The 26,080-nt window shown below is 51.2% G+C and overlaps 1 protein-coding gene and 1 long non-coding RNA gene across 6 annotated transcripts in view; one reads left to right on the forward strand and one right to left on the reverse strand.

Annotated features, from left to right (window-relative positions):
• LOC107997153 (zinc finger protein 37) overlaps nucleotides 1–24,706 on the forward strand; it is a 202,813-nt gene extending 178,107 nt beyond the window's left edge. For 3 of the 5 annotated variants that reach the window (XM_062083538.1, XM_062083537.1, XM_062083536.1), the window contains 8 exons: nucleotides 8,505–9,732; nucleotides 9,795–10,058; nucleotides 10,180–10,518; nucleotides 10,601–11,178; nucleotides 11,246–11,707; nucleotides 18,106–18,303; nucleotides 19,935–20,112; nucleotides 23,626–24,706. In XM_062083538.1, coding sequence (XP_061939522.1) covers nucleotides 8,656–9,732; nucleotides 9,795–10,058; nucleotides 10,180–10,518; nucleotides 10,601–11,178; nucleotides 11,246–11,707; nucleotides 18,106–18,303; nucleotides 19,935–20,112; nucleotides 23,626–23,865 — 3,336 coding nt within the window. In that variant the 5' untranslated portion in view covers nucleotides 8,505–8,655 and the 3' untranslated portion in view covers nucleotides 23,866–24,706. The remainder of the gene's footprint in view (nucleotides 1–8,504; nucleotides 9,733–9,794; nucleotides 10,059–10,179; nucleotides 10,519–10,600; nucleotides 11,179–11,245; nucleotides 11,708–18,105; nucleotides 18,304–19,934; nucleotides 20,113–23,625) is intronic. The other 2 variants (XM_062083539.1, XM_062083540.1) reach the window with 2 other exon arrangements.
• LOC133667150 (uncharacterized) lies at nucleotides 20,983–23,631 on the reverse strand. The gene is made up of 2 exons (XR_009832328.1): nucleotides 23,382–23,631; nucleotides 20,983–22,299 (listed from the first exon to the last, which is right to left on the reverse strand). It is a non-coding gene; the product is annotated as an uncharacterized LOC133667150 (long non-coding RNA).
• Nucleotides 24,707–26,080: the final 1,374 nt, after the last annotated feature.

Consider the following 26,080-nt stretch of genomic DNA (forward strand, 5'->3'; position numbering starts at 1 on the left):
TCGGAAGGAGGTCGAAGGATACGAGTTCGTCAGACTATAGATAGTCGGTGAGCGGAGATCGTTTTGGCGGGCACCGGTGGCGGCGCTGCCAAGGTTGGCGGAGCCGAGGGGAAAAGAGCATTGGCGTACCAACTACCAGGTTGTGCCCGCCTACCAGGCGGAGCCCGCATGATCTATAGCGTCATAGAACACCCCTGCCGTTGTGGTAGGAACTCGATGGCGACGCCCACGGTGTGGAACGTGCGCGCTGCCCCCGCCGCCTCCGCCACCACCACTGCCGCCACCGGGATGTTTATGCTCCTGCCGCTGTGTCTCTATCTAGTCGCGGTCCTGCCGCTGCACTGTTCCTCTTCTGCCGTCCCTGCTACCGATGCTGCCGTCGTTGCTGCCGTTGCCGCCACCGCCACCGTCACCACCGCCGCTACCATTGTCGGTCGCCGTTGGCATCGCGGCCCCTGTTCCGCTCCTATCTCCGACTTATCCGGATCCTTCCACCTTGCCTTCATTATCGCCAAACATTTCTGTCAATTAAAACTCCACCGATTTACCGCCTCTCCCGCACCGGTCGTCCTTCGTCGTACCATTCTCTCCTTTTGCAAAAATTTTACATCAACTAAGTTTCTTTAGCCTGCCGATCTCGAGCAGCTGTAAAATGCGTTTCGATCCTCTTCACACGGAATATCGTCGTTCTCCACGAATATATATCGTAGATTCTTTCTTTGCGGATGAGTTTATTCGTAAGGAGAATCTTTAAAAATTTCGATCGATGTTTTTTGATCGATATGCATATATATATATATGTGTATAATGACTCGATAGAAATTTCGTCGTAAATTCTACGAATTGTCAGATTCAATTTTGTACGTTGGATAAAAAAAATTCTCGTCTGGAAGAATTTCTTCTTGGAGAGTTACCTCGAAGGTTATTCGTGGCAATCGTCACGCCCGAGTTTTACGCCAATGGCGTTAGGGATTCGAAGCGGCGGCGGCGACTGTCATAAAGAGTATTTTATTTCGACGATCGTGGTGCCGTTTTTGTTCTGGGGTTGCGAGGCGATCGTGTCATTTCTACGCGCGTCAGACCAATTCAACGCCGCCGACGTTCGCGATCCGACGTTTACGAGATCGTTTATTAGGTGACGTTTCCATCCAGTAGTTTTGTCGGGAGCTCAATCTTTCCCCTTATTCCAGAATCCACGTTCTTACCGAGGATTCGAACTTATCGAAATTATACTTTGAAATTAAGGATTATCGTTTCCTTTATGCGCGACAAACAGACCGATATATCGCGAAATATTGAAAAAGGTCAATGTAACATTTCTGAGAAATATCTTGGATATACTTTTTTGCCTAATGCGTTCGTTATCAGATGAGTACTTGAAAACGATGGAGGAATCGGTCCATGCATCCTTTTTTTTGTTAAAAATTACGAACAATTTTTATCCGCCACGTTTCTCTTCGAGGCATTCGTAACTCTACACTCTTCCAATTGACTTTTTTCAATCTCTTCCAAACCAATTATCCAATAACTAAATCGCGCGATTTTGCAAATTTGATCGCTGATTAAACTGATTTTCTTTTTCGATTACCCTACGATTATTTTCTTTTAATATTAATTATTTATTTTTTCTTTATTTTGCAATATTCCTTAGTATATTCTACGCTTTTCTCTAAACTTGCGAATTTATATAATTTTCCCTGAATCTCTCGATCAATAGTAGTTAAAAATTTCTACACGACTTCTCTCAAACTATGCATCCTCTTTTTCGTTTTACAACATTTGTCGGTGTGCTAATAAATTTTTCAAACGAACAAATAAATGAACGTATTAATCATTATCACGATGATTATTCGTCGTACAACTTTCCCAAGCTAACAAACTTAAACGTAATTCGTTTGTTTATCTTTTCGGTGAAACCGATCAAAATATTATCGGGATAATTTCCCTTCCTTCGAGCGATGAGAAATCGTCGATTCGTACACGTCTCTCCCTGGCAAGCGTCAGTCGCGTTCGCGTCTCTCGGTGACTGCGGGGGTTCCGTTTACGAGCGTTACCGTCGTCGGTGGACGAGACCGAGACTACTAAACTTGCGAATATTTCGAAAGACGTCCCGTTATGCAACGACAATGTGGGTCAGTGCACAAGTCCGCCAGTGTACGTTTGCTCATTTCGTACAGCCAGTTCCCCACGGGACCCGAAATAAGTGCGGCTCGTAAAATAAAGTACCGTATACACCGCTTTTCCCGACTATCTACCCGTGGCGCGGCGTATCGTCGATCACGTGACGCTCTCTGACATCCCAAATCGTGTTTACGCGTTTAACGAATGGCATACTTACGGACGGTGAGCAGTCGTTCGGATCGAAATTAATGCGTGGTTGCGGAGAAGAGAGAGGGAGAGAGGGAGAGGGAGAGGGAAGAAAAAAAATTCGACGAATTCCGAAATCTCCGAAGTATCCAGATGAAATTACGTAAGAGTGTCGAATCGGGATACGAAATGGAAATCAAAACGTTGAATGAATGTGATACGAAGAGAATTATGAAAACGATGAATCAACCAACTGAACCGAAAGTGGTTCCGTAACATATGCAAGAAAATTCGAGTTTGGCCTGGTTTACCTCCTTTTTTCCCCCCTTCTTCCTCCTCTTTTTGTTCTTCTTAGCGTTGCGTCTTTCGGTAAATCTTGATGGAATGAACGTCTGTATTCGTAGAACATTCGCGTGTGACAAGTATACGTACGTAGATCTGAATTGTGAATGGTGAATTTTCGAATCTAGATACAATCAAGCACATTTACATTTTCTCGTATTAAATTTATATTTAGATCGAGAAACGGGTGAATTAATCGCGTTTCGTTCATCTTTTTTACGCGCGGAGGATAGGCTCGTCGACGATCGATGCCAATTTTTGCCTTTTTCAGCGTTCAAATTACGTTACGTCGTGTTTATCGAGAAACGTGGATGGATTATGCCGATTAAACGTATCTCGTTGTCTTGTTCTTCTTTTTTTTTTTTTTTTCCCCCCCTTTTTGCGACGATGTCGTTAGAAACGTTAGATAAGAAGGAAGGGCGCTGGGGGTAAGCCGAGCGGTACCCTATAGCGCTTGGACATGATCTCGACGTTTTCTTCTTTTATCGGATTACCTCCGAAAACAAAGGTAGGAGGTTCTTTTCCGGTTTCTCCTAAAAGCTCCGTTTCCACGCGTAGGTCAACCGACAAGAATAAAACGGGTAAAAAAGGACACTGGACAGAGAGAGAGAGAGAGAGAGGGGAAGAAAGAATGTGTACGTGTGTTTGGACCTGTACACGAGAACGAGACAAGATTCGTCTTGTTCGAAAGGATAAAGGTACGTGTCTTACTTGAGAGTAATATCATCACGAATTGTTCTCGAGAGTATTTTTTTTTCGTGATTGAGAATTTTTTTACCTCTCCGCAAATATTTCAATCGTCTTCAATCCGATAAAGTAAAAATTTCGAAAGTTGCTCGAGCGAAGAAGCACAATTTGAGAATAGTTTCTACAATGCAAACGGATGTATAAAGGTACGTTGATAAGGGAGGGAAGGGAAGAGCGTGACTTAAAAGTAACGAACGAGACATCTAGAATTCGAAGAAGATATGAATTCGACAATAATCACACGGGAAAAGAAACTTTGTAAAATCGTAATCCCTTTATATTTACAAGCAACGAACAAGAGAAGCCCGAGGCCGAAACTCGAGCTCAACCTTCGCAGTTTCGAAAATAACTCGGGCAATAGACGATTAGAATTCAGAGGCAGACGAAGATGCCCGACTTTTGTTTGAAAATAATTTCTTGTTCAACCGTTGGTGCTTCAACCGTGGAGTGTTCACAGACGAGCCACCCGCTGTTAATCGAATTACGAACGTTTAACACTGTTGCTGGATCTGCTTTTTTTCACCACCGATCAAACTCCCCGATTCCCCCCGATTGCATTATTTCAACAGAGACAGAGAGAGAGAGACAGAGACAGAGAGAGAGAGAGGAGGGGGATACGTCAGCCTGTATCGAAATATCAAAACCGTCCCGCGAAAACCGAGCAAGGCAATACGCGTACGGATCGTACTTTAACGTTCTTTCCTCGTAGTGCTCGCATATTTTCGCGCTCGTTGAAACTTTACGACCACGATAAACTTTACGCGTTTTCTAACGTAACGAAATCGGCTTCGATTCGATTCCGTGAATTATCGTGGGTATCGAAAACGTTTCGCAAACGCCGACGAATACGTACCTACGCCTTGCCGTCGAATTTGAAACGAGGAACGTTACGAGAGGGGGGATGGGCAAAAAAAGTCGGTTAAACGCGTCGGTTGACGCTTTAAACGATGCCTTCTCGGTAGCGACAAAAAATGCACGTGTGTGAATATATATATATATATATGTATGTATGTGTATATATATATAAATTTCGCAAACGTTCTCGCTTTTATTAGGTCGCATTAATAAATTGCTCTCCGCCAACTTTGCACACGGCCACCAGGAGGGATACGATACGATACTTGGGATATTTGGGGAAGGAAGCACGGGAGAGAAATTGGGGAGAAGGAATGGAGTTTGGACCGAGCGATTAGCCTGGAACCTGGGCGAATCTCGAATGCCCACGTGTGCGTCCAAGATTTCCACGGAGAGAGGAAGAACGATTTCGACGGTTTCGCGCGTTTCGATCGAGATATGGCGCGTGGTTGAAAAATAGGAAGAAATAGGCGCGATCCTGTCGGTGGTCGGGTCATGGGTCGAGGGTTGGCGTCAACGTGTACAGCAGCATTCGCAGAAGGTTTCGGGGGTATAGGGAGTGTGGCGCGTGGTCTAGAGGGGTCGCGAGGGACACGAGGGGGGTGGCGGTGGCGGTAGTGGTGGTCGAGTTGGCCGTGCGAGCCGGTTGACGAGGGGGATGGGGTGGTTAGAGGTGGACGAGGATGGGGTGGTTGTCGACGATAGGGCGAAGAAAGAGGTGGAGGAGCGCAGAGAGAAGCCGAGGTCCGTCGGTATCGATCGGGCGTCTGCGGTAGATTGACACGTGTCATGGCCGCCTCTCGGTGTTGGAGAGAAACCAGGTGGCGGGAGGGAGAGGGGAAAGGTTGAGAGAAAGGTGGCGGAAGGAGCGAGGGAGAGAGAGAGAGAGAGAGGGGGCGATGAAACGAAGAAAAGCAGGCGAGACGAGGAAGGTGGCGGCCGAGGCGGTCGAGGGGCGAGAGAGCGGCGTCGAAGGTGGAAGAAGAGGAGGAAGAGAGGGCCGGGGGTTGGTTGGCGCGGGGGGGAGGCGAGGGAAAAGGACATTAAGGTGCGTAATAGCCAGCGGGGCGAGCGCGCACCGCCGCGGCATCGATTAGACAGAGGCTCCCTCGTCCCATTGCTAGGATGCAGCCCTCCCCTTCTCCTCTTCCTCGTCGACCCACCGACATACTCACCCCCCGCGCTATATCCACCCGTCCACCACCCGCAACCCATACCCTCGTCGACCCACGAGAGGTCCCCACGACCACCCAACCACCCACCCACCCGCCTCCGCCTACTCCGTCGAACTGGAGAGCCCCCGAGTACGTGCTCTACATACACACTCGTGCGCTTATGTCAGTTCCTGTCCTGCCGTTGCCTCTGCCTCTGCCCTCTGTCTCTGCCGCCGCCACCGCCGCCTCCGCTTGCTGCTACTGCTGCTGCTGCTGCTGCTGCTGCTACCGTTGTTACGACTACCACCGCTGTGTGTACCACCGCCGAGAAAGAGAGAAAGAAGCGGGAAGGGATCGAGCGGAGAGAGAGAGAGAGAGAGAGAGGGAGGGGGGAGAAAGGGCCGCATGAACACGGGCCACCACGGGGAAAGAGCGAATCAAACCCGTTGAAGGAGAAGGAGAAGATACAAGAGCGAAGGATAATAAGAGGGAATGAGAGGACGCGGATGTAAAGGGTGAGAAGGGAGGGAGGGTGAGAGAGGGAAGCCACCTAGCGCAGCTATCCTATGCCACCTATACACGCGCCACCGGGGACACCAACGTCTAACGTCGTTATAAACATTAACGGAGCGGCTCAATATTCCCCGGACCTTGCATCCCCTGCGTCTACCTCCGGTCCATCTCCCTTCTAGACCAGAACCTCTCCACCTCTCTACCGTATCTCGGACCGTTCCGTCCATGGCTATCTCGCCCCGTACATATCTCTCGAAAGCGAGCCTTCCTCCGTTTCTTCTCCACCCCCTCCACCCTTTCTCGATTCCTTCTTTCTTTCTTTCTTTCTTTCTTTTCTCTTTTCAAAAATCATCCCATCGGCGTGAACGTGGAGAAGAAGCGAAAAAGATTCGATTCGTTCGTTTCCCCGATTCGGGATCGATCCTCGATCCTCGAACGTTAGTTGCGTCGCATTTCGGAATTGGGGGATACGCGAGGGTTCGAGGGCTGATTACCGTTAATTGCGGTTGATACGTAGGGGGGATACGTGCCATTTCGATCGGATTAGCGAGCGGAGGCGATCCGATGCACGTTATATGTACGCGCCGTTCCCGAATCGATATAATTATAACGCGGCCCCGTTTTCCTTCGCTCCTCGTGGAAAACACGATCCCCCGATTTCTCGGCCAGGATGTCCGTTGCAACGCGGGCGTGCACGTGCAATTTGTAGCCTCGCACGGCATCGCTACAGAGGGAATTCGTCTAGTTCGTACGTTCAACAAGTATCCATCCCTCCTCCACCTTCGGCAGTTCTGCTTCCTACCCCCTCCTCCCCCTCGTGTCTCCAGTTGGATGGCAAAATCTGCCCTCCACCGATATCCCTCCTTATTTTTCGCCTTGCGAGGATCAGGGAGGAGGGGGGAGAGAAACGTTTCCTTTTGGTAGCAGGTGCGCCGTATGTAACGCACTTTTTCCCCGTTATTACCGCGCTTGATAAGGGGATTAGTCGTCGTCGGTTGATCGTCGATCAACGTTAAGTCTCCACTCCTCGCGACGCGTCAAACTTGGATACGCCGTATTGACGTATCGACTGTCCTGTCCACGATCCTGCCAATTAAGGACGGCGTTCCCTTGTTTCTCCACTCTCATTTACCAGCCTCACTCCCCTCCTCTCCTCCCCGAAATAATAATATCCCCGATGCGAGTATCTCTGTTTCGGAAATATCGTTTGGCCAAACTTAAGCAGGGAAACCTTGCACCTTCTCTCAAAGACGAGTCGAAAAGAAGAAGAAGAAGAAAAAAGAAGGAGAGGAAAGATCGATCCGTCCATCCATTCGTTGTATCTTCTCCCTTTCTTCGTATCCTCGAATCTCGAAACTTTCGACCTTCTTGTCGAGAGGAGTACACCGAGAGTGGAGGCTTCTCCCTCCACTCCCTCCTCTCCCCTGCTCTCCCCACCGTCGGCAGTTTCCGGTATCTCGTTACAAATCGAATTTCAGTCACGTCAAAAGTAAACGATCCGGCTAGATCCGCGCGTTAAGCGATCGGGTCGCGAGGAGCGAGCGTGTTTCGAGCCGGATGGAAATCTCATTTGGTAGTTTTCCCCGTTTAATAAGACGGGTGTGCGGGGTTGGGAGGGAGGAAAGAAGAAGTAGACGTGGCAGGGAGGGACGAGGAGCCACGAGGTCGCTTGCCGAGGTTCGCAGACTTGGGAAAAGGGGAAACGGAAAGGGCGCAACAAGGCAGGCGGGGGAGGGAGGCGGCGGGCGAGGGGCGAGAGAAGGGGATGGGGCGGCGGAGGTGGCGAGGGGGTGGGCGGCGGATGGTTGGAGGTAAGCAGGGGTGGGTAACGGGCGGAAGGGGAGGGCGGCGGAGGGTCGGCCAGGACTGGGAGGCGAAGTGTCGTCGTCCGAATAACGGCCAAGCGGCATCGACCGATCTTCCTACCCCTCCCCCTCCCCCTCGACGCTCGTACGAAGCGTCAACTTGTTTCCCTTCTGTTCCGCGAATATCGGGCCTTCAATTTGCCCCGCACTGCCCTTTACGCGTAATCCATACACGGGTCCGTCACTCGTCCCATCGATATTCTTCCCTCCCCCCTCCCCCCCCATTCCTTTCGCACTCGCTCTTCTTGTCGTTCGTCCGACTTGGCGTGGGTGGGAGGGGAGCAAAGAGAGGAGAAAGGGATACTTTGGATTCTTTTCTTCTCTCTCTTTTTCTTTCCTCGCCCCTTCTTGTTTTCCGGCAGACCAACTTCGACGATGTTCTCTCCGCTTTTGTTATGCGGGGTAATTTTTCGAATTTTTTTCCAAAGGTATATATATATTCAGGTTGTTGAAGAGTTACACAGTCGAAGATGAAGATTTCGTTTTTCGTTTTCGTTGGCGGTATTTTCAGGATTTCTGTAACGAATAACGTGTATTCTTTCTTAATTTCATCGAGACGAATTCATGAAAAGATGTATATATATATATTCCAAAGTTTGGAATTCGTTAGATGAATATCTCGTTAATTTTTTTCGACAGAGATACGTGGAAAATTAGAAAGAGGATATTCCCATAGTCCTGTGACAACAAGTGAAAAGATATATATCTGTACATTTTACAGGATATTAGGAGGAGCTTGAGGAGGATAGTCGACAAGGAAGATTAGAAAAGGATATGACGATACGACGACACTTGTTCGTTGCAAATCGAATATCTCTCGTCTCGATCCGCCGTCATTAATCGAAGCCTTCATCTCGCGACAAGGATAACCGATGGAGAGTTACGAGGAGGACGACGACACCCACTTCTGCATCAAGTGTCATCTGACGATACACGGCCTCGAGAATTACGTGCGCCATCGTCAATCGGGATGCCGTCCGCCCGACGACAAGAACGTGTGGGTCTCGCCCACGACCCCCGCCTCCCCCACCACCGTCTCCTACCCCGAGATACTGAACGCGGACGCGTTCTTCAGCTCGTTGGAGCTGCAGAGCAGCTCCAAGACGAATCCCCGGAAGGCGCCCCCGTCGCTGCTCGACGAGGGCAAGAAGTCGCTGAAGAAGGAGGAGAGGCGGAAGAAGGGGGGCCAGAGGGGGGGCCAGGTGGACGCGGAGGAGGCGAAGGAGAAGCAGCACATTCACAACATGCTGCCCCAGGTCCCGGTGCTCGTCGACGACCCGACCGACTACCTCTGCATCCCGTCCCTCGTCGGCTTCCCCGACATCGTCTCCTCGAAACCGGCGGCCGCGGCCCACAACGGCCGGAACAAGCTGGCCCAATCGATGGGCCACGCGACGGGCGCCGCCCCCTCGAAGACGCAGCACGAGGCGGAAAACCCCTTGGTGGAGGGCCTGATGCCCCACGTGGAGGGGGCCAAGGGGCAGGGGGGGGACAGGAAGAGGCAGGAGGAGCAGGTTCATCAAACGTGGCTCGAGGACACGATACTGGCCGAGCTGGTGGCCAACAACGAGGCACCGAGCAAAGATTTGGCCAGGTACGGGTTCGAGTATCAACAGGAGGACGAGGAGGAGGAGGAGGACGAGGACGAGGGCGAGGACGAGGGCGAGGACGAGTCGGAGGAGGAGGAGGAGGAGGACGAGGAGGAGGAGGAGGAGGATATATTGGAGGAGGACCTGGGGGAGGAGGAGGAGGACGGGTCGTACGCGGAGTCGGAGGAGGATAGGGAGCGTTCGTTGCGCGGTCACACCGGTGGCAAATGGAAGCCGGAATTGGACGATCTCCCTCAAAATATGTCTCAACTTCAGGACGAGGACGAAGACGAGCAGCATCAAGAGCATCCGCCGCCATCTCACACCGGTGGCAAGTGGCGGCCCTCGGACGCGTCCCACGTACGTAATCGTTTATTTTCCAAGCGCTTGCCTTTCTCTCCTTCACCCGCCGCGTTTCGCAGAAGGAGGAGTACGGGGCCAAGGGCGGCAACGTGGGGCAGCAACCACCGCCGGGGCACACGCGAGGGAAATGGATCCCGGGCGCGCGGGCGGACGTCGAGTCGGCGGGCTACTGGTGCAACCCTTGCGGCAGGAAACTCGCCTCCCGACCGGTGTACGACAGGCATCTCCGCTCCGACCTGCACGCCAGGAGGAGCGTCCGAGAGATGGACGGCGCCCTTTGCCTGCCGCGCGCCGCCAGCGCCGCGAAGAAACCTCGCCACCAAGTAATCGACTCTCTCTTATTTCCTCTCCCCTTCGAAACCTCGCGTCCCCTCAACCCCAGCTCTCGCGAATGTAGCGATGTAAGTCGTGGAGGGTGACGGATCATAAGAAGGAGAATTGCAGCTTGATCGACAGAGGGGGCAAGGCAGAGGGCAGGCGGGCGAGGCGAAGGGCGTTAAGAAAAGTGTGCGGAGACGGGAGAAGGAGGTGCTCTGCTGCGAGATGTGCAACGCGCGGGTGAGGAGGGCGCAAATGGGCAAGCATTTGCTCTCCCATTACCACTGCCGCGTGGCGGGCGCGAATCCTCGCGGGCCGCGGGCCCGCCGCTTTCTACTCGAAAATATGGCGAACGTGGTTCGCCAGTGCCCCTTCCAGTGCTTCTCCTGCCGCTTCTATTGCAACACCGAGGACACCTTCCTGCGCCACTGGAGGTCCGAGCTTCACGCGAAAACCCTCGAGCGGGTGAGTCTTCCCCGAGATCCGTTCCTTTCACCCTGATCTCTTCCAGAGGAGAGAAGATCGGAGAGACTGTTGCTGCTTTTAGATAAGCGGCAGCTACAGGTGCACCCCGTGCGACTTCTGGTGCGAGGAAAACGGGGCCATGGAGTCGCACTTGCTGGACCCGGGCCACCGAGACGTGGTCTCGATGATGAACGGCTCGGTGCCGATCATGATCGGCCGTCAACGGGGTCTGCCGTGCGCCGGTTGCGACCGCCGCTTCCGTTACAACTTGCAGCTCCGTATTCACGCGAAGGAGACGGGCCACGAGGAGAGCTTGACGGCGAGCGACGAGTATCAGCAGCGGATCAGGTGCAAGTCGTGCCCGCGAGTAGTGAGGTCGTTGGTGGCTCTCCAGCGCCATCAGCTCTCCTGCCACGCGGCCAAGACGGCGAGGGAAGGCGACGCGGCGCCCTATTTCTGCTCGTTTTGCTCGATGAACTTCGCCACAGCCAGGGAGGCCGTCCTCCACAGAAGAACGTCGAGCCACAAGGAGGTGGTGAAGGCACGCAAGTGCAGCGAGGCGGTCGTCGGCCGCCAGTGCCCCCATTGCGAGGAGAAACAGGCGAACCTCTCGGCTCACAAGAGCCACCTCCTCGATCGCCACCCCGAGCTCTGCTACAGGCGAGTCGCAGCCCCCCTCCGGGTCGCGCGACTTCCGTCCGTTTCACGAACGTGTGTCGGTTTCCAGGTGCCCGAAGTGCGGCACGCTCTTCGCCCTGTCCCAAGACGTGACCAGGCACACGAGGGAGAACAAGTGCCACGAGGAGGAGGGGTCGAAGGCCAGGGGGGACGGGTGGAGGTGCGGCGAGTGCAGCTTCTCGACCGACTCCCGCTCGGAGTTCATCTTCCACGAGGCGCTTCACGCGGGCCCCGTGAACGGCGAGAAAGCGGGCCCCGGGGCCAAGTACTCGTGCCCCGTCTGCGACAGGGCGTTCGCCAAGGTGTCGCTGAGGAATCACATCAGGAGCCACACGGGGGAGAGGCCGTTCCCGTGCGCCAAGTGCCTGGCCCCCTTCTCGAGGAGGTCCGACCTGAATGCCCATCAGAAGGAGTGCGCGGGGCCGTCGTCGGCCGGCTGGCCGGATGCCGGGCCGCCCGGCCGGAAGCGCGCCTTCGCCTGCTCCGAGTGCAGCAACGCTTTCTACACCAAGTAAGGACGCGATCGCTCGTCACGACGCGTTTATAACGCACGGATTTCCAGCTAGCGCCCGTCCATCCTTAACCCGCGTCTGTCTTAACGGATGCGTTAACGTGTCCCGAGGCGAAGATCGTTTTGTTTCGTTGAGGTTGAGAAGAAAGAAAGGAGGAGAGGGAAACGGAGGGTGGGAGAGTTCTGCCGTATTAACATCTCGCAGCGTGGCCCCTGTAAGCCCACGGGTCATTCCGCCGTTTAATGGGCTTGCATTATGGCCCGTGTACATACGCGTATACCAGCCGACGTAACTAGAGAAACTTGCGCGTGCTAATGCTTCGTTACACCGGCGAAATTACTAGCCCGGATTAACGCCCCCTGTTAAAAATTGCAAACGGCTCCCTTTCTTCCCGATCGACGATCAGACTTTCTCTCCCGGCTTCATTTTCGTGGTTCGCTCGCGCGTCAGTTGTCGCCAATGTCGAATCCAAACTCCATCTCCCTCTTCACTCCCCGGAGAAGAGGAAACGGAGACAATTTAGCGAGAAGCGTCTCCCCGAAACTTTGCGCTGCCGCTTCCACGGATGCAACAAACTGTTATCATCGATTACAGCCAACCCTGTATACACACACACACACACACATATATATATATATATATATAACTTAGAAGTTTTATATACATACATATATATCTAGTTCGTCGTTTTCGCCTCGAGAGGTGGCGGTCGAGTGGAAAAATTGCGAAGGAAGCGAGAAAGAAGGAGATGGGAGGAAGGAAGGAAGAGAAGAAGAGGGATAATTACGGGAAGACGGGAGGCAGCTCCCGCGCATTCGATCGCCAATTCTCGGAATAAGCGGGCAATTCTCTCGATGTATGCGCATATTCAAGATAGTATGTTACATACGCGAGCATGCTGACCGTACGTTTCGCCCCTCGTCGTCGTGCTCCTCTCCCTCACCCCGGGCAACCCCCTCGTCGCTCCCCGGCTCGGGCGATGTAACCGAGGCTCCCCACAGGTATTTACATATATGGACCGCGGCGTGGCTGCCGCGTATCTTTTATCTTCCGCGGCAGTAATGGCGCGCGTCCACCTCCTTGGTACCCGGTCAGGTAAACGCCGTAAAGATAGGCATACTGGGTGAGATCGGCGTAACCCAGCGATCCCCTCCGTCGTTAAACAGCGTCGTTCCAGCTTTCACCGGTCGTCCAGTTTTTCCGAAAGGGGGATCCTGCCCCGTCCCTCGAGCAGGAGGAATTATTACGGGATAATGACGAGAAAGTTAATTCGAGGCGTGTCGGAGGATCGAGCATAAATCTCGCGGTAAATTTAGAGAGGATCCTCTCTCTCTCTCCTGCCCGACCATTGTTCTGGTGCGCGTCGTTTCCTCTCACCTGCTAATGAGGCACGACGGTGTCGACTTTGCGGATCACCCCGTACAGGCACCCCCTCACGCATCCGCGCGGAGGAAAGGAAGGATCCCTGCATGCCCCCTCCTCGAGGAACAATGCGACGACGGCACCGCATTCGTTCCAATGTATTGGCGAGGTGTCTCCACCCGTGCGCGCATTGTGCCGCGCTTTTGTGCTTTCTTCTCGTGCTCGTGTGCGCGCGGGAACGGTAGCGACGCGACGCGGTGTGGTTCGGGCACGCAGTTTAGCGGTGGCCGCCCCGCGAGTCCAGTTGTCGCGTGAAATATTGCGATTCATAAAATAAAACGGGCCTGCGGTCGAGGACGCGGAGATACAGCCGCAGGCTCCCTTCTTCCTCTTTCTCCACATCCATCTGCTCGTCACTCTCTCTCTCTCTCCTTTCCTTCCCTCCCCTCCTCGTCGATACACCGGTTCGCCGGCGTTTCGGTGGACCGCAGGAAATTTTTCGTAAACCGCTGCTGCAAGTTTTCCGCTATCCCACGAGTAGGATGCGGTGCAGTGCGGTAATGCGGTAACGAGGAGGGGGAGGAAGGTGAAAAAATGTCCGGACAGTTGTTTTATTTAATTAAAATTTTTTCCCACGAGGGAAGACTGGCAGCGGAGAGGAGGAAATTCGGCTCGTAATCGTAGCCGTGCGAGGTTATCCTATGTACGTATATATATATATATATATATACGTATATACACGCGATAAGGAGTCGCGATCTCCCTAACGAACGATCGTCTCCTGTGAACGAGAAGAGCAGAAACGTCGACGTACGTTACGGTTAAGACGCTGCTCTCCGTTCCGGAGATTCCTCCTTTTCCACCGACGAAATTAGCGGAGGACATGTTTATTGTAAATGAATCCTGGTCCGGGAGCGGCGGCTCGTGGAAGACTGGTACATGTTCCTGGAGGGACGGAGGCGCGGGCGAAGAGGGAGGAGGACGCGGAGAGGGTAGTTTGGAGGGCGCGCGCGCCCGCTGCCCCGATTTATGCGCCCGTTACCGAGCCCTCTGGCGCAATTAAGCTCGCGTTATAATATTGTTGTTTATTCTGAGCCTCGGCTGCGAAGCGTTAACCACCCCTCCGCCCCACCGTCCCGGCTCCGCAACCGACCCACGATCCCCTAATCTCCCTGACGCGGCGGCGGCAGCCTGGAATCCCTCCATTCTCCACCTCCCCTTCTTTCTTTCTTTCTTTCTTCTCTTCTCCCTTCTTTTCCTTCCCTCTTCATCCCCGCCGACTTCGGCACGGGGCTAACTCCCTGCGACAAAACGGGAGGAGATTCCAAGTTATTTTCGCGCGTTAACGAACCTGCCTTCTCGATTTCGAAATCCAACCATGATCGAGCCTCTACTAAGATTTATCGTTCGAGGGCTGGAATAGAAGATACCTGCACTCGATCGAGTTAATTCTCGATCTTCCCAATCTTCTTCTTTCTCTCACGAGACGTCACCTCGCTCCCCTGTCAGTCCTCCCCTCAGTCTCAGATTCTTATCCCCTTGTTTACATAAATTTGAGAAATCTGTAATTAAAACCGCGATCCGTCTCTCCATCCCGGTCTGGATTTATACCCGAATATTTGAATAACGCGTGAATCACTGTTGGACCGGTTCTTCGGCACGAAACCGCGTTTAAAATGGTCTCGCTTACGCGCTCGCTAGCGAGACCGGGAACAAAGTTTTCGATCCGTCTCTCGAAGGCAACAAAAGTGACAAAAGCGGGAGATAAGGAGGGAGAGAAAGGATGACTGGCTGGATGACTGGAACATCGGATGGGTTATACGGCTCGGCGCGGTGATCAAGATCGAGCCCGGCGAGCGGAGGGGAGGAGGGGGGTATGTATGAGGGGGTAGAGTCGGAGAAAGAGCGAGAGGGACGCAGGTGCAAGCTGCAACGGCACGGGACGGACGTACGGACGTACGAACGGCGGACGAAGGTGGGATTGAGTTATGACAGCGTTTGCTCCAGGGGGCCGGCTCTGGACCCGACGAAGCGGATATTCTTCTTATTCTTTATTTCTTGGTCTGCGGCCCCGCCGTAGAAACCGTCGGCCATGCATCACCTTCGGTTCACTTTGGTCCTGCCTCCTCCTCGGCATCGTTCCACGGCCACACCACCATCACGGCCCATCACGATCCCACCTTGCCCATCGTCCGCTCCGAACGTTTGATTCCACCCACCTCTCTCTCTCTCTTTCTCTCTCTCGTTCACCCGTTCCCTAACTTCGCAGCTTCCATACGCGCGTACGGAGCTGCTTTCCAGTTAGGTAGTTAGTTAGTTAGCTGTGGACGAAATCCAGATACGGGCGATAAAGAAAGGGGAGAGAGAGAGAGAGGGAGAGAAAGGGGTAAGAAATATTCTTAAACGTATTCTTAGACGATGGAGAGAGAGAGAGAGAGAGTCGGATAGCGGTCGGGTTGACAGAGTCGAGGAAAGAGCCGGGGCGAAGAGAGTCGCTTGTAAATCATTCGTGGTAATAAAGATCCACTTGTCGTGGCTCGATATTTATGAATCGCCCTCGGTTTCTCCTCCCCGGCTGAGGAGAATCGGCTTTTAACTCTCTCCTTCCCTCCGTGGCTAGCTCTCGGGATGAACGATCGTCCGATTTCGAGATAATCGAAGAGGTCAGGGGCGGAGGGGACTAGGCCGCGAAGGACTTGCGGAGAGGAAGAGTTCGGTTTTGGGGGAGAGAGAGAGAGAGGAAGGAAGGCGTGGAAGACGAGAAAGGCGAGGAGGAAACGAGCCGAGAAAGCGAGGGGGGAGGGGAGAGGCGGTCGAGGCGGTGGAAGGAGGGGGAGGAGGCCTGAAGAAGTCCGTTCGAGAGTCGACGTTCGTTCGTTGTGTAGCACGAGGCCGCAGACCGACAGACCGAGCGAAGGACCGCGAGGCCATAAATACCTCACCGCGTTCAGCCAATTAAAACAAATCATTTTAATGCGCAACCTTTTTAATTAATGCCCGTGCTCGTTCGCTCTCATCCGCTTCCCTCCTCTCGGATAGTACACGATCGCCGCGCAGCCTCCTCTCCTCCCCCTCCTCCTCCCGTCCCGAAGAGAACGATCGAGCCTGTGTATTAACCTGTGCGCGCACCATCCTCCTTTCGTTCGCGAATTCTCTCTCTCTTCTCGTCCACTGACTCATCGTCGTTACCCGCGTACGCGTTATTTTCGCCAATTTTCTCACGCACGTGCATCGAGCATCCATTTGGATTTTTCGAAGAACGAACAATTCTTCTCCCCCCTCCCCGTTACATCGACGAATATAAGGACGATACGTACGTATCCGCCGCGGATTAGACTTTTAAATGACCTCGAGTCGGGCCGGCGCATATTTCACGAGATGACGGTGGACGTCGCGCTAAATCATCCGGAGTGACCGCATCCGCTTACCCAATCGGACCGAGACTCTTCTTAACGGCCTCTTGTCACGCCTGCGACATTCCGACGAAACACACTCTCTCTCTCCGTCTCCGTCCTCCGCTCGTCAACCTTCTCCGTTCCCCTTCCGTCAATGTCGTCGCCGCGAGAGACGCCGCGCTTTTGTCGACCACCATATTAATATTGTTCTATCGGAATTCCAATCCCCCGGAATGGGCCTACAACACGAGATTTCCCAACGCTATAATTCACGTAGACGAAGGAGGGCGAGGGACAAGCCTCGTTTCTCCACTTTGTGTTCCTCGAATTTCTTTTCCTTTTCGTTTCTCCCTTTCTCCCTCCTTCTCTTCAGGAAAATCACGCGAAATTCGACGAATGTTCGACTCGACTCGACGAGATGTGTTTCGCGATGTTGTAATTGCTCCCCTCTCCTCTCCTCTTCCTCAAGTTCGTCGAGATTGCTCGACGCATCATGTGGCGAAATTGCAAAAAAAAGCGAGTGAAAAGAAAGGAAGGAAGCGTGTCCTTGACCGGCCAAAGGTTTCGAGCGAAACGAAGCGAGGCGAGTAAGAGGAAGGTGGACGACGAGGGTGGACCGTCTCCACGCAAGGATGACACGCAGAAGAGTAGGTGCAGGTGTAAGGGAAGAGTATATACAATCTAAGCTCGTGCGAGGGCGTGTATATCCTGACATTGTAAAAGTCGCCGTTACACTTGCGTAGCCAATTGGGTAGGCCGAGGCTCCCCCTAGGACGGCCCAGATCTCTCTTCTGCTTCTCTTCTTCTCTTCCTCTTCTCTCCAGCCCATCCTTCCTCCTCCTCCTCCTTCGTCTTCTTCTTCTTCTTCTTCCCTTCGCTTCCCCCCTCGTACCTATTCCGCCTCTCGTCGAGCTGTATCCTCGCGGTATCGTCGAGCTGCCATCTCGAAAAATCCGTGTCCTTCGCTCTGTTAAACCGCGGTAGGTTTCCCGGCCGCCACTTGGCTCCGTCGTTCGCGAAAGATCTCGATACAGGACCTGGGAGGGGAGGGGAGGCAGAGATACGAATACGAAGATCGGCACGGCTACCACCGTTCGGAAATTTGCTGCCGATAACATCGACGAGCTTTTACTTAGTTTTATACGGAGTGTATCGGCCGAGGGTATTACACACACATGTACATATATGTATGTCGTTTTCATGCCTCCGCTCGTCCTTTTCCTTCCACTTTCGAAACCCACTTAATCGAAATCGAAAGAGGGCGCTCGAGCGCGGAGCGGGGGAAAACTAGAGTAGGAATGCGAGAATTGGCGAGAGTGGGGGGAAGGTTCAGTAACCGTATAGATCGTCACCTCTACGACAGAAACTATTTAAAGTGCAGCTCTTGCGCGCGCTCTCGTGCCGGCAGGTTGATATAGGACGCAACAGCTGCCGCGATCCCGATCGTACGTGCGAACGGCAGCCGATGGTCGCACGAGGGCGCTCGTATTCGCCGTCGCCCGCCCCATTGTGCTGTCTTATTACGCGCTCCCCCCTTAACTCGCGAAATCATTATCATTCCCCCGGGTGGAATCCGTCGGCATTCGAAAAATTGGGATCCCCTTTTTTCGCCTCTCAGTTTCGGTCGTTCCGTTTTTCAGACACTCGCTGAGGCAGCACATGCTACGACACGCTGGGAAGAAGTACAAGTGCGGGCTTCCGGGATGCCCGACCGTGCTTCGCACAGCGTCCGAGCTGAGATCGCACGTGAGCTTGGTTCACGACGCTACGCCGTCCACCAGGCGTTACAAATGCTCGGATTGCAGTTACGCGGCCAAAACGAGGACCCAGCTTCGACGGTAAGAGGGGGGATATTTTTTACGGGAGAAGAATTTTCCCAAGATCGGTTTCCAGAATTTTAATCGAGACGCCTCGCTCGTGACGCGACGAGACGCGTGATCGATGCCTTTGCGGAAGCGGTGAATTAATTGCTATGGGCGTAGCAGTACTTTGAGCTCGTGGACAAGCCAGTTGATGCGCGTACGTGATTTTCCACTCGCCGCCTATCCGAGTGTATATATATAATATCGTTGAATAATATTATCGATACAATTTACTTTGTCGGATTTGTGAGTCACTGCACGCTGCAATGCGTCTTTCTTCCCCGCTTCTGTATGTGTGTATATATATATCGATCTCCCCTCCCTTAGCATGTAATTAAAATCACAAAGAAAACGTACGATGGAATAAATCGATTCGCGCGATTCTAGATTAGAAATCGCGTCGGGTTATTATTCCTATTGAAAGGCGTGGTTGAATGAGATTAGAAAGGATTCGGATAAAAAGTTCGTACGAGTACGTCGTAAAGTGATAAGTAAGCTACTATACACTTCGCGGAGGAAAGATTTGATTTGCAAGAGATCCGAGATTATTCTAAACTCGAGTTACATTTCGATTTGTGGAAGAAGATGAAATGAAACGGTCTTACGAGAGAATATCGTAAAACTTGGCTACCATTTTTCTCTTTTTTTTTCTTTAAAAAACGATCCTCTCTCTGTTAACTCTCCGTTGTCCGAGCAGACAGGTGGTTGAACGCTAATACCGGAAAAATATGCAACGCGCGTATATATCGTAGATTACGCACGAAAGCGGCCGATTCGATTTAAATTAAGTCTTATTAAGGACATTGTACAGTGGAAGGCCTCTAATAAATTTCATCTCGTTTGATTCGTTGTCCTTTTGAACTCTTTCTTTTTTTTTTTTCCCCTTTTTTTTTTTTTTTCGTCCAACGAACCACGGTCAAAGAGGAACAGAGAGACAGGAGGGAAAGAGAGGAACGGTGGGGAGGGAGGGGGAGTGATCGAGGGAGACAGCGCGACACGGAGGGAGGAGGGAGAAAGAGGCCGAAAGCGGAAGTTGCGTGCAGCAGTCGGCCAAGTGCGGGCAACCCGTTATGATCGTCCGCATGGCGATGGTCGACGCGATATTTCATCGCGAATTGAGTACTTACTACGTGAGTCGAACTCAACGCAGCCACAGAGTGTCACGGCCCCCTCTCCCACCTCCGTTTTCCCTCCTCCTCCCCCCCCAACCCTCATCACTAGCTGCATCCTTCACTTTCCCCCTCTCGCGCCCCATTCTCCCTCTATCTACCTCCTCCTCTTTCGTTCTCTTTTTCATCGTTGTCCTGGAGTATCGTCTCTCCTTCTGCCACTCCCGCTCGCCGGGCTCTCCCCCTCTCTCTCGGTCTCGCTCTGTGCGGCGGAGTAAATCACAGAGGATTTTAATTAAACGTGTCACGCATTTCGAACCTGATATACACGTAACCATGGCCAATGGCTCCCTCGTAATATCGCGCACGCATATCGCGTCGCTCGTAATCATCGGCCCTGATACGACGATGAACTTTCCGCTGTTTTAACGAGACCTTTAAAATTGCCCTTTCGTCGAGAATCGCTGCTCTCACGAAAATTTTAAATTCGTTTTCCAGCCACCGCGCTCGCCACGACGGACCGGAGACCGCCACCAAATCGGATCTTCGCCCATGTCCATACTCTGGATGCGCTTTCCGAACTAAGATCGCTTCTCATTTGCAGCGACACGTGCGCCTCCATACGGGAACCAAGCCGTACAAGTGTCGCCATTGCCCATACGCGAGCAACAATTTGGTAAGTCGAACGTAGTCGAGTATAAACAAGGACAAAGAATTCTCCTCGTCATTGGTCGCGAACGAAGATCGGACTCGGAAAGGGAAAATATCGGTCTTGTATTCCTCTCTCTGTGTTAAGGTGTACGCGGGATGGGAAACGGAGGTTGACTCGCGGTTCAATTTTTGTACCCGTGGTGACTCTGCGGCGTAAATTAAGCAAAGTACACCTTAACGTTTGGACCATGCCGCCGCCTCTGCCGCCACCGAGGCGCGATAAGATAACGAGTTAATTGTGCTCACTGGATGCCCACACACGCACGGCCCAGTCATACCGAGCGGCCGGTATGCTAATGCCCTTTGAAGCTTTAGTTAGGATGCGACTCGCATACGAGGGCTCCGTGTCTCTTTGATAGCGACATAAACTCATTCCAGTGGCTCTCAGCCGCCGGGATAACTTGAGCCAAGGTAATCTCGCGGCACGGGGAATTGCGAATGGTACGTCTTGCATCGGTAATGATACAGGCGGTGGCCACTTCTGAATCGTAGCAAGTCGCTGTGCATAGCTATACGAAAGATGACAAGGCCTTCTGGGCTCGTTTTAACCTGTTTTCGTTTCTTCGCCGATTGGACGATTGCTATATTATAATAATGGCCGATTCGAACGACGCATTCGAGCGGTTTTTCGATCGATTGGAAGCGCGTTGCACGATGCGGAATGAAAAGTTAGATGCAAAGTGAATCATAGAAGAAAAGAATTTCTATTGAAAATTGATTGGAAAAGATTTTAACTTCGTTTTGATTTTAGGAAAAGCGAGGAAAGCTTTGAATTTTTGATCCACGTCTCGACAAAAAATGTCAACTTATATTATCAACTTATATTAAAACACGATTTATCGTTTTCTTATCGTATTTAATTTTCCATTTTACTCGACATCGCTATGATATGATGATATCATAAATACATTTTATATACAAGATATTTAGAATATTTAGAATTAAACACTTTAAATTACCTCTCTTTTTGCAAAATACATAAATAGTTTATGATTAATAATTAATTTATTTTTTCATTTTCAATTTTCATCAACCAATAGTAATGTCTGGAATTTACGATTCTAGAAACGTGTTGTTGTCTTTAATTTAACATCTTTCTTAATGAATTTTAATGAACGTTCGTTTGATATATTATTCCATGCGTCGATAAAGTTTCCGAGATTACCAGTATTAATCAGTTTTAATAATAAAGATATGAAATCATACGAACGTTGAACAAGTTTTGAAATGCATACACTTTCGCTCTTAACGCGATATTCATCGGTAAAAAATAATTCTCTCGACATGATTTAGTCTCGAATCTATTCTAACGCGAGAATGGTCCAGAAGCAATATGATTTACTCGACTTTCAGTAAGACTTTTAATAAGGAACGCGCGAGTATCTTCAACGACGAAATTCCCTTCTTCCACGAGTGGGTTGCCTTGCGTCAACGAGATTACACGTGCCACCTTTCCACTTCCCTTCCTTCCTTCCTTCCTTCCTTCCTTCCTACCTACATCCATCCAGTTTATGATTTACCTCGGATGGCTACACGCTCTTTCTTTCCTCTTGTCATTCGTGCTCGTACACAGCTTTTTGTTCTGTCGTTCCCTCCACTCCTCCTAGAATTAGGAAAACTTGCTCCATCTCACCGTGACGATGAAGGCAATGTTGCTCTCTGTTTTTTTTCTTTCTTTCCCCGCTGTTGCTCCTTAATTTTTTCCCCTTTCAGGTGGTCTCCGTCCTGTGTAAACAGCGAAAAATAATAAGAACGAGACGGGTAGCCGATCCAATGAAAGCGATACGATCGATTTATCCGCGATCTTGGGCGAAAATTTAACTGGAGGGATGGAATACGAAACGGAATAAGCGTCCACCGGAATTTATTAGTTATCGGTTAAAATGTGGAAACGCCCGCCGATTCGATATCTCATCGATAAAAATCTTGACATGGGTTAAAGATCCTGGCAGTTTGCGCTTATAATTTTACAATCCTCTTCGGTCAGCGGCCGGCCAAGGGAATATCGGATTTTTTGCCGTATATTCGATAATTTTCATGCGAGTATTATGTTATATACGTGTGCACGTTACGGGAACATTTACGTTCGTGTTACGCGCACAGTAGTGGTCTACGGGTAGAAGAAAATTAATATTACCCCTGCACTGGAATCCTGAAAGAAATAAAGAGGAGAGAAGTTAAAGCAGCGCGATTTGAAATCCTAGGACGGTGCCTCGTAAAGTGGAATATTCTACGGTTGCCGAGTTATACAGCGTATTTACGGATAGCACGGATGTGAAATTACATCAGAAAGAAATCGATCCGATTAATGAAAAGTGTACGAACGAATTGCGTGACGGTTGGAACGATTTCGCGTAAAAGGTGGACGACCGCCCATGACGGTGTGAACGGGTCTTTATCCGAGACCGTCACGGAGCGCTGGCCGTGCAGAAAGATTTACTTATGGGAAATTAAATTTGATGTTGCCGTTGCCATCAACGGCTCGTATAAGCCCGCCTGGTAGGAAGATGTTTACGACTACGGCCAGCTACTTAGCCCGAGAGGGTAAAGCGCCTTTAAATGCTCCATGGCATAGCCAATGAACGCGTCCGGTTTGCGGCAGACCGATTCTGGTCCCAGGTATTCACCGCCGACCGATACCAACGAAACCCTGTTTCCGACCGTTCCCCAATACCGGCTCGGCTCTCCATCTCCAATGCCCTCGCTCTCCGAGTGTCGCGTATTCACCACCCACCTCTTCCTTTTTCTCCGCATTTTCTTACGCTCTCGTTCACGCACAATCCTTTCTCGCTTGGTCGACATCCAACTACGATTCGATTTGGATCTTCTATCCACGCGGATGCGGCCAGAGATGTCCGATACACGTAACGTACGAGACGAGTAGGTGTGGCACGACAGTTTGGCAGGTATTCGTTGTTTTGCACTGATATTAAATCGGTACGATAAACGAGGGTAATGTTTTATAGAGAGATTATTTACCTGTTACATTATTTTCCTCGCTGCATAAATAATTGATAAATGACAGCCTCGTGCCGACTAACTTAACCTAATCTAACCTAAAATATACGAGACAAGCGTACACGAAGTTCGAAGCGAAAAGAGATTTTGTTTAATCAATGACGAAGCGAGTTTTTATATGAATCGATATCGAACATAATTTTTCGCAAATTATATCATTGGAGAAGAAAAATGGTACAATGGAGAAAATAGAATTATTTTATCAAATATACTTACTTCTTAGATATAATACGTTGAACAAATTATGTATCGAATACGATCTTTCTCTTCAAATATCTTAAAAATTATGAGACTGTCGATCTCGAAGTTATAAGAAAAATGATATTATTCAAAATGATATCTCTGATATCTTTCTACATTTCTATCGTCGCGACTCGAAGGCTCTGCTTTTTCTTTTCCCGTACTACAACGCCATCTATGCTCGTCCGACTAACGCTGTCATTTTTCGTTTCTGTTTCAGGAGAATCTTAGGAAACACGTGTTGTCCACGAATCTGCATCCAGGCAAGACGATATACGAATGCGACGTTTGCCAAGGGGACGATCCGGAACCGTTTCGAACGAATTTCGCGAAAGAACTTCGCGCGCATTTGCTGGAAGCGCACAGCGACGCGTTTTCTACGCCTGGCCACGCGAACGACTACGTAATCGGGATTTTTAAAGTCCATCGAAGCACGGATTTCGTCGACGAGCCGAATTAATCGGGTTCGATCGTTCGCTTTCCCGAACGTTGGAAATTTACGACGGCACGCGCGTCTTAAAATTGGTAAAAGGCGATCCGCAACGGTTCACTTCGGCACACCGCGGCAACGTCTTTCAAATATATCTTTCGGATCGACGATTGCTCGCGGGAGTATCGTTGAATTATCCTCGATGCACCCGGCATAGATGGCGTTGTTGTTGCCTCTCGTTGTTCGCGATCGTGCGAACCGGTAGGCCTGTACCACGCCAGGAAATAGTTAAAGTGATGTACGGTCACGTGGCACGATACGTAAGCACTTTAGACGCGTATACGATCGAATCTTTATATCCCTTCGAGTTTTGAAATATTATGAGAATCGTTCGAGTTCATCCGCCATAAATTATCATGGATATATAGCCGTAACCCGCATTTACGTTCTAATTGGTTTCGTAAGTTGAAAGAGACGCACTTCGAAATGAACAGAAAGTATATAAATACTATAGATGTGAATTCAAAAAAAAAATATCTATACGGTAGAAATGATTTTGAATTTGATTTTATCTACGTTCTCCGATCGAAGATACGAAATTTAAGGATATCTCTGTTTCTCATAGGAATAGTCTTCGCCGAGAATGAAAACGATTTTGTAAATGAAATTTCCTATACACAATTATCACACGCGAATGACTTTATACGATACTCGTTACAATTCAAAGTGCGTGGATACGAATCGAAAATGTATAAAAGGGAGATGTTATTAATAAAAACGACGTAAACGAAGTGGACGACTTGGGTCAGATGTCGCTACTTTCGACGATTATTTGTTCGAATAAAGACGAGCGAATTTACAAAGGAAAAAAGAACGTGCGTTAATCTCCCCGGGACGCGTCGTCCCCTCCGCCCATCATTTCCAATCGTTCTCCTCGACGAGGCAGGAAACGCGGACGAGGGGTTGGGACGTGTAAAAGAAGCGATGGAAGAGCGGAGGAAACGGGACGAAACGGTCGTTGAAAAATTCATCGTGGCTGAAAGCCAGCGGCGGACCACCTCGTGGATCGTCTTACAAGACGCGTTTCCGTCTTCGAGGGTCCTGATTGTGAGAAATGCATCGTGCTGTCGCGCGAGATAGGTGTCGTAAAGTATGCGGCCCTTGAGTTCTCCCGGGCAAAAAAGGACACGATCTTGGCTGGAAAGCGGGAGGGAGAGGGGAGAGAGAGAGAGGGACAGCACGGGCGTCGTGAGCGCGAAGGATAATTTATTGACTAATTAACGAGGATGTCCTTCATTACGGGTCGAGCAGCAGTCGTGGTCGCCTGCTCTCGCTCGGAACCGGCATTATTTGGCGCCCGAATATTTACGACCGCGTCCTCCTTCTGCCCGTGGACCCGGGTCCTCCGCCCCGATACCGATGCCGATGCCGATGCCGATCCCGATGCCGATCCCGATCCCCCTCCTCCCTCCCCGCTTCCAAGGGAACGAACCGAGCGAGGGAGGGGCGCGCGGGCCCATAACGACGTGTCCCGATCTTACGGCGATTCGGGGACTCGGAATTTCCTACGCCCTACCCCACGACACGAAACTCGCGGGCGTTACTCTTCGGACAAAGGATCGCGCTTAAATCTTGCGAAACTCGTGCCGTCCCTCTTCCCTCCCCCCGAATCCACCGCCGTCGTTGTACCACCGCGTCGCTGTCCTCGACTTTACTCTTTTCGCCCGACCTCGGCCGAACATCCTCGTCATCTTTCCTCGGACGATGACTCGAGTGGGGACGGATGACGCTCTCGCAGTAGTCGACGAGGTTATTGGAGGGGGGCGGAGGGGGAAGGATATCGCGCGAGGCGCGTACAAAGAGCGAGAGACAAAGCGCGGAAAGGACGAGGCATGCCTGGCGTGCCTGTCCTTCCTGTCCCATCTTTATCGCGGTTTATCACGGGGAGGAAACCGATACGTGGAAGGAAAAAAGTAAGGCGAAATTAGTGCGAACTGCAAAGTGCTAAGAAGTCGCGACAGGATGGTTAGGTACACCGCTTAATGAAGATATAACGAGGCTGGCGCCCCGTGGGGTTGGCACGACGACGTCGGCACCGAGACGCCCTCCCCCACCTTCATTCCCCAACGCGGCTTCCTCCTCGTTTCTCCAGCCAGCAACCAGCCCCTTCTCGAGCTTCTGCTTCTCTGCCGGGGTGCGGCGGGCCTCGGGTTACGCCAGAACACTCGTCCTCTTTACGATCGTG

This window comes from Apis cerana, linkage group LG13, assembly GCF_029169275.1.
Source record: "Apis cerana isolate GH-2021 linkage group LG13, AcerK_1.0, whole genome shotgun sequence".
Lineage (NCBI taxonomy): Eukaryota > Metazoa > Arthropoda > Insecta > Hymenoptera > Apidae > Apis > Apis cerana.